Source organism: Oryzias melastigma, linkage group LG13 (assembly GCF_002922805.2).
Source record: "Oryzias melastigma strain HK-1 linkage group LG13, ASM292280v2, whole genome shotgun sequence".
NCBI lineage: Eukaryota > Metazoa > Chordata > Actinopteri > Beloniformes > Adrianichthyidae > Oryzias > Oryzias melastigma.
In genome coordinates, this window is record NC_050524.1 from 14,976,084 (window position 1) to 14,984,608 (window position 8,525).

The window sequence follows — 8,525 nt, forward strand, 5'->3', positions numbered from 1 at the left end:
CGCTCATCGCCACCTACTGCTCACCCTGATGTTTTGTTTCTGTCCATTCAGTTCTTCATGTTTCATCATTTGAATCAATGATGAAAAACAATTAACTGTAGCTTGAAAGATTGTGGCACAATATTATAAAACATGACACTATTATTATTCTTACTTAAATAATTGTCGATATTTTAATGTAATTCTCAAAAAGGAATCTGGTTTATATTTTTTTCTTTCTTTTTTCTTTATTTTTCAAAGACAATCCGATTTCCGAGGCTCATTGAATGCACTTTGATAGTCCCGCCTTCCTATTCTGTAAATTGATTGGCCAGCTAAAGGAGCACTTCCTGTAAATCTAGAATCCTATTGGTTTATTTTCCCGGTGACGAACCGGAACGAGTTTCCGTGCTTTTACTGTTTACCAGCCCGGTTTCGGTAAAATGGCAGAGGTCAGCCACCGGCTGGGCCGTCTGACAGCTCTCAGAGTTCGCAATAACCGCCCGGTTGGTGCCGGCGGAGCCTCTGGCTGCCTTCCGACGAGCTGCCACCGCGGTCTCTGTACAAGCTCAGAAGAAGAGAAACGAAGAGAAGACCAGACGCTTTCGAGATGGAATACAACTGGACAAATTCCTAAGAAACTTTGGGGCTGTAGGAAAAGCGAATATGAACAGGAGGAAGAAGGGATTTTACTGCTTGACCCTAGTTTTGATTTGACTTCGTTTGGTTTAGTGAGATGTTCAGAACCTCCAGAGAGTCCTGTACCCCTGCACGCCTCTGGGGTGCTTCTCCAGAACAAGAAGTGTCTTAAATCCCTCTGGAGCAGAGGATCTATGTCAGCCCCTCCAGAGACTTTCCTGCCCCCTCATCAGCTCAGAGGTTTTTGCACGGTTGTCCTCATTCTGACAGATCAGGGAACAAGCAGGCTGAGACTTTTGAAGCTTCACCCAGATACTTTTAAAGTATCCCAAACAAGAGGCCACAGCTCCAAGTCAGACAAGGTTCTTCTGCACAGAAGCAGGACGGCGTATTATGACATCCTCAGAGTGTCACCCTCTGCTACCCAATCTCAGGTCAAGACAGCATACTACAAGCAGTCCTTCGTCTATCACCCTGACAAGAACCCGGGGAGCAAGGAGGCAAGCCAGCGGTTCTCTGAAATCAGTGAGGCTTACACCGTTCTGGGCAACATCAGCCTGAGGAAGAAGTACGACCGGGGCATCTTAAGCCAGTCTGACATCCAAAGTGCTGGGAGACCTTCATCTAAGGAACCAGCAAGTAAACCTGCAGCCCCCCAGCACCAGCAGGCCCAGCAGAGAGCCAGGCGGTTTTCCCAAATGGGTGGAAAACCCATGTTTGACTTTGACGCCTTTTACCGAGCTCACTATGGGGAGCAGCTTCAGAGAGAAAGGGAACTGAGGCTCTATAAGAAACACATGGAGGAGATGCAGGAGAAGAGGCGCCGGCGCTGGAGGGATCAGAAAATAATGGAAGTGGCTGTGACAATGATTTTGACCATGGCGGGGGTCATCATTGTCAGTCTTAGCAGGCCCTGAAGTGGAACCAGCAGAAATGATCCTGTGATCTCTGTAAAACATGAATGCTACACAGCAGGAAGGGTAGACATCAAACACATCATGCTGGGTTTTCGTGCGTTTCTGCTAAATATATTCACTTTTTTATGAAACACATGTTCATCTTAAAAAGTTCCATGAATGTAGAAACATTTTTCCAGTGAGGTTTATTTTGATTTTCTGTTTCTGGAATGAATGTCTCTAAACTAAACTTTGAAAATGTCTGCCTAATCACTGATTGGAAAGGAATATTTTATTTTAAAAAACATACAGACAGAAACAAAAAAGGAAATAACATACAGAAGAATGCTTGAAAAAAAAGGGGGGATATTGCCCCCCTGTAAACAGTTATTTTTACACTTTCTCTTAATCAAAAACTCCTAAAAATGGGTTTTTGGTGGTTTTGTTTAGTTAAATTATGAAAATTTCTGCTTCTCATGTTTCTTTTATGCAGCACAGAAACATTTCTAAAAATGAATAACCTGAAATGTCATGTTGGTGAAACATTCACACATCGGCTTAACTTCCACCAGATGTTCAAATTCTACGTATTGAGTCTGACTCAGAAGTTTTTCATCACAACAGCTCAAGAAACAAACAAACAAAAAAAAGAATGACAGAGCAAATAGATACAAGATAAATTAAATAATAAAAAAAAAACGGTGTAACTATGTCAATTGTTAAAAAAGCTTCTATTTTTGTGAGACAGGAAATGTTTAAGGCAAATAAAGTGAAAATCCCAGACGTTTTTGTGTTTTTTTTTGTCATGAATTACTTTATTTCTTATATCATATCAGATTCCTAACAGTATTTGTGTTATTTTATTATGCAGTGAAAAGCATATAGTTTCTCCCTAAATGTTTTCTATCCAGATTCTAAATTCTTCAGATCCTCGTGAAGCTACAATTTTGCAGATTGTTTTCTCTTAACCTGTTAGGCTGTGCAATTGGAAATGTATGTTTATATGGTTATTTCACAAGCTCAAGCTACATAGTTTAACTGTCTGGCAAAAAAGGGCATATAAATACCTATTTTTTTCAGGTCTTTGTTTATTTTAGCTTTTGCAATAAAATTGTGCTTCAAATCAAACTTTAAAAATCTGAAGAGAGATTTAAATGTCTGAAGAACAACAGGTTATGGATCAAAAAACTATCTAGGAGAAGAGAACAGAACAAAAAAGAAAAACTGAAATAAAACCACTGGTAGCTGTGGCTTGAAAAAAATCATGCCACAGACACACAAGATTAGTTTGTGTCAAAATGTCACTTGAGGGATTAATAAAATAGTAGATCAGAAGAATAATAAAACAGGAAAGGAAGAATTCCCTCATTGATACACAAAATCAAAATTAATCTTTTTCATTCTAGATGTTCTTGTCTTAGCAGTAACTTTATTTCCCTGCAGTATTTTTATTTATTAATGATAACTGATAACCTGCCCTGTAGGGGGTATCTGAACATGTTTCTACGGAAGCCTGAAGGACTCAGAATACTCACCTTGCATTTGGATGCATTTCAGGCCAGATTTGTCTGGACAAAAGCAGCAACAACCGTTGTTTCTTCACATTTTATTCACAGAAATATAAAGTAGTATGTCAAGTACATCACTTTGTACAAAATTGCACAGACTCTTCAAAACCCAGTCAGACCACAGAAAGTTCAGCTGTAAGAGAATTAAGAAAATAAAGGTAGACATGAAAGATCTGTGATATGTAGGGTGAGTTCCACTGTGGACACTTTCATCAAGGGGGGGGTTGGTTTCACATAAATAATATTCAATAGGAAAAAATGTCATCTACAGCAGTTAAATTATAGGTGTCAAAAGTAGGATTCAAATTGGCACATAAACTGCTCCATTCGCTCCTCTGAAGCTACATGGCCATGCTTGAAAAGACAGCGATATGTTCATTTCATTAAAGCAAAAAAGTTAGAAATCATAAAGTTATTGTTTCATTTTTCCCCACTTTGGGGTTGAAATATCTACAGAAAGTAATAAAGTTTTTTTATGTTAATAAAACTAAATTCACATATTAATCAAATGGTTGCCCAGCAACTGTTTATAACAAAAAAGATGATCAGGCGTAAAACCTTTTGTAGTGTTGAGAAATATAATCCTCTTTTTAATTTTGAAGTGACCAGAAACCAAAACAAAACATTTATCGCATATTTTTAAAGTTTAATGAATAGAAGGTAGCGTTTCTATTTTTTAAAAAGTGATGATTTAAGCTGCAAAAACACAAAACCAGGAGTTTTCTGCTCCCATCAGCCTATTTGCCACTAGAGTCAATCATAAATTGGCAGTGTGGATTCTCAAAAAACCCAACAACAAAAATTAAAATTGAACTTTTTATATATATAAAAAAAAAAAAGTTTTTAAGTTAAATTTTAAATTCAAAAGAACGACTTTCATTTTCTTTAAAAAGAAATCTCAAAATTTCAATGAAAGTCAAACTTATATATATATATATATATAAAAAAAAATCAATTAAAGATAAAGTGAAAATTTTCCATCCAAGCATGGCCATTCTTTGCTTTTTGAACTCTATTTGCCCACAAATTCACCTGCAGGCCACACAAGACAGCACACAACACTTTCATATATAAAAAAAAAAAACATGTTCTGAGTTCCTCTGATAAATGCTGGATTTGGTATAATAATAATATGTTCAAGGCATTTCTTCAAAGTAATCTATATTACCAGCATCTCTAATCTACAGGTTATCAATATAATGAATACAGGACCATAACAAGAAGGAGGAACCCAGAAAAAACATGTTTTTTTTCTTTTTTCTTTATTAATGCAGCACACTCATCATTAAAAAATATTTGGACTCTAAAACACCAGCAAAAAGCTGCGTCAGACGTATCCGCAACACATGACCTCGTGTGCATATGTAATGGTATCAATAAAACTTTCCAAAGCATGTATGAAGAGATATGCATATTTTGTATATCTTTTTCTGTGATGATGTGAGATGACACCATCCTTGTCTGCTACATCCTTGTTTTGCAGCAGCTTGAATGTGTCCAACGTGACTGTCAGGCACTAAGACCCTTTACGGTTGAAAGTATCAGGGGGAAAAAATCGCGGTGAAGAGACTCGGAGAGGGACTTTGTAGAGGAAACCCGGAGGGACGGTGAGGATATCCGGAACAAACTCAAAGCAGCTTTACAAACATTGAGGAGATGCTCTCGGAGGAGCTCACTGGGGAGGGAGTTTCTCTGTGGGGTCAGTTCAAACGTCCCGCAGGGTGGTGACACTGCTTTTGGGGAACTGAGGCTGAGCAGGAAGTGGTCGGAGGAGGAGAATCAAAGCCAGATGCTTCCACTGGTTCTCCTTTCCTCAGTAGTCAAGTTCACTGTTTTAACCCGTTATTTTTTCTTTTTCTTGGTAGATTAATTTATAAGGAAAACAGAAGCATGAATTGTTGTTTTTTTAATTCTTCCCGGAAATCGCCTGAAACTCAAAACAAACAGACAAAATGGTAAATGATTCGTCGATGTGAACCACTTCCCCTCATACACAAGATGCTCGTCTCCCTCAGTCCCAGAACTCCTCCCCGATAGGGGGCTGTTTAGTAGAAAGAGTACTGGTTCTCCACGGCTCGGGCCCTCCGAGTCCCGTCTGCGTCGTGGTAGTCCTCGGACGATCCACTAGAGGCATCCAGCAGCCGTTCCGAGCTGTTACTTCGGCTCTGCAGGCCTCCTCCTACTCCTCCTCCTCCTCCGGTACCAGGGTCACTTCGGGAGAGGGAAGGAAGAGCAATTGGTGAGGAAGAGGTGCTGGACGACAGGGGGGCATCAGAGGGAGGCCCCGCAGGCGCTGTCACTCCAGAGGTGTGAAGAGCGGGCTGAGCTGCTTCTGCTCTGCAGGCTGCTTCCCTGGGAGGGGTGAGGACTGGAGGCACGGTCACATCTGTAGCAGGTGGTGGGGAGAGGCAAGGAACCTTGTTTATTAAAAGCAGCATTAATGCAGTCTATTAATCTGTGCTGCTGATCACATTCAACTCGTTTCCACGGGAGAGTTACAAATAAAAGGCTCCTTCATGCAGCGGTGGTAAACACAGGCACGGCTGGCCCTCTTTATTATCCTTACTCTTGGTGGGCAATAACACCAACAACACTGGGGCCAAAGACGCGTCTGAGCAGTGTATCAATAAGGCCTTTTACCCCCGGAATCAAACCTTTGCTCTATCTACATGCGAGTGAGTGCATGAGTGTGTTTGGCATCTGGGATAACAGAGGGCCTCTTTGTCCCCCGTTGGAGTGGGATGGAGCTGGAGGCGCAGGCTGCATGCAAAACGGCTGCAGCATAATCACCCCCTCACTCCCCTGCACAGGAGGGCATTTATCCTGTGCCAGCAGAGCGGAGGGCAGGAGCAGAGGTAGCATGGAGGACAGGGAGGGCGGGAGGGGGCAGCGAGTTTTAGCCACACTTTCTCTGTATGTACGGTCAAAGCTTGGCTTTTACGGAATTCATGAACAGATTAAAAATAAAAAACAAACACCCACCTACAATAATTTGGATCTCAGTATGTGCAACCTGTTCGAGATTTTTGTTTTTAAGAACTTTATAAGAAGCAAATTTTGTTAAACACATGGTGGCGTGATGGTGGATAAGTTAGAGAGATGCACTTTATGTATGTTTTTGTGGCTATTGAGCCATTCATTCATAACATATAGCTTTGAATTGTTCTCTGTAATTAGTTTTTTCTATATGAAACAAATTTAACTTCTTTCACTTTGACATTCAAGTTCCTTTCAAAATAAAACATCCTGTGTTTAATCAGATCCTCCAGCTGCAGCAGATTTACTTTAATTAAAATGCCAGAAACATGAAATTTTCTGTTACTGACTGTTGTGTTCCTTCGTCCTTTTTCTTCTTTTAATAGTGAATAAAAACATTAGTGTAAAATCAAAATTATTTTAAAATATATACATGTAAATGTGATAAACTGCCTTTACCAACTGTTGCCGGGATAGGCTCCAGCAACCTGGTGACCCTAAAGGGATTTAGTAGGTTTATAAAATGGATGGATTATTTGTTCTCTTGAGTCACTTAACTGACTGAAATGCTTTTGCAGAATATTTAAATAAATATAAACGTAAAATTTATAATAATAAAAAAAGAGTACCTGTAGTGGAGCTTCGCTGCACCTGCACATAGGAGCGTAACGTAATGTCGGCGGAGCCGCCAGATTCCAGCGGGATTGGGTGGGTGTGGAAGTGCCTCAGCATGTCCGAGACGGTGTGGAACCACAGGTGATGCACGTGGCACTGTCCGTTCTCATTAACAGACAAGCGTAGATGCTGTAGGGAGGAGAAAGGAAAATCGCTGATTAACAGAACAGATGAAAACAGAAAAACAGACACGCTAGAAACCAAAAACATAGAAGCTAAGATAGAAGTCAGGGCTTTATCTGAGGAGCTTTTTGGTAGACATAATGCCAAGGCTGACACTAGAGGAAGAAGTGGCAGCTGACACTTCCTCAACACTGCCGGCTGGCAGGACATGATGTGCAGGGATCATGTTACACTGGAGAAAACAGTAATGATATTTCAGCAGCTTTTACGGAAAAAAGGTTTTAGCTTTCAGAAAAAAAAGCTCAACAAATATCCTTAAATTTTACAAATTCACTGATGTTATGCAACTCTCAGATTTAAGAGGAAACATTTGTAAATGATATTGTAAACTTTAGAGACCAGTATAGAAATGATTTCTAGCACCATGAAGCCTTAAATATTGAAAATGTGCAAAAAATACAACTAAATGGTGATTATATTTTACTTTATTTTAACATTAAATCCTCTTTAAGTCCTCTTAATATACAGTTAGCAACTTTTTCAGATGGAGGCTAAATATTATCATTATTTCAAGTTAAAATCATGTTGAGGAACAAACTAATAATCATTCTAAGTTTCACCTTTAAATGTGAGTCCCTTTGAAAAACTAATGTTGAAAGTAATAATTTAATAACAGCGAGGCAAGTAAGTTTATGACCACCCTGAGTTCTCCCACTTAGATATCATGGAGGGAAGAGACAATCTGAAAAAAAAATCAGTAAATCACATTGTATGATTTTTTTTAAATATTTTTTCTGTCTGCCAAAGCTGTAAATAAGTATTTGAACGCCTGAGAAAATGAATGTTAATATTTGGTACAGTAGTCTTTGTTTACGATTACACAGATCAAATGATTCTTGTATTTTTTCACCAGGTTTTGCACACACTGCAGGAGGGATTTTGGCCCACTCCTCCACAGAGATCTTCTCTAGATCAGTCAGGTTTCTGGGCTGTTGCTGAGAAACATAAAGTTTGAGTTTCTATCGATTTTCCATGGGGTTTAGGTCTGGAGACTGACTAGGACACTCCAGAACCTTGATATGCTTCTTACGGAGCCACTCCTTGGTTCTCCTGGCTGTGGGCTTCAGTTCATTTTCATGTTGGAAGACAGTAACGACCCATCTTCAATGCTCTAACTGAGGGAATGAGGTTGTTCCCCAAAATCTGCCAATACATGACCCTGGTCATCCTCTCCTAAACACAGTGCAGTGGTTCTGTCCCATGTGTAGAAAAAACATCCCCATAACATGATGCTACCTCCGCCATGCGTCACAGTCTGTGTGGAGTTAAGACCAAAAAGTTCTATTTTGGCCTCATCTGACCACATGACTCTTTCCCATGACTCCTCTGGATCATCCAAATGATCTGTGGAAAACTTGAGACGGGCCCGGACACATGCTGGTTGAAGTAGGGGTTAACCTTCTTTGGCATGTATGATTTTAAGCCATGTTGTCTTAGTGTATTACCAACAGTAACCGTGGAAACGGTGGTCCCAGCTCTCCTCAGGTTATTGACCAGCTCCTCCCATGTAGTTCTGGACTCAGTCCTCACCTTTCTTAGGACCCTTGAGACCCCATGAGGTGAGATCTTGCATGAAGACACAGTCCGAGGGAGATTGACAGTCGTGTTG

At 40.1% G+C, this 8,525-nt stretch overlaps 2 protein-coding genes across 2 annotated transcripts in view; one reads left to right on the plus strand and one right to left on the minus strand.

Moving 5' to 3' along the window:
• The first annotated feature begins 139 nt into the window (after positions 1–139).
• On the plus strand, positions 140–2,297 carry dnajc30b (DnaJ (Hsp40) homolog, subfamily C, member 30b). Its single transcript, XM_024276459.2, has one exon. It carries the CDS (start codon positions 423–425, stop codon positions 1,533–1,535), a length of 1,113 nt encoding a protein of 370 aa, XP_024132227.1. The 5' UTR covers positions 140–422; the 3' UTR covers positions 1,536–2,297.
• An 808-nt stretch (positions 2,298–3,105) lies between these two features.
• The window catches only part of LOC112149767 (SH2B adapter protein 2), a 29,600-nt gene continuing 24,180 nt past the window's right edge, over positions 3,106–8,525 (minus strand). Inside the window, exons 8-9 of the mRNA XM_024277699.2 lie at positions 6,688–6,862; positions 3,106–5,468 (exon numbers count right to left, since the gene is read on the minus strand). Of these exons, the coding sequence (XP_024133467.1) occupies positions 5,128–5,468; positions 6,688–6,862 (516 nt within the window). The 3' untranslated portion in view covers positions 3,106–5,127. The remainder of the gene's footprint in view (positions 5,469–6,687; positions 6,863–8,525) is intronic.

Coding starts and splice junctions, on each gene's coding strand:
- dnajc30b (XM_024276459.2), top strand. CDS start 423: ATGGCAGAGGTCAGCCACCGGCTGGGCCGTCTGACAGCTCTCAGAGTT.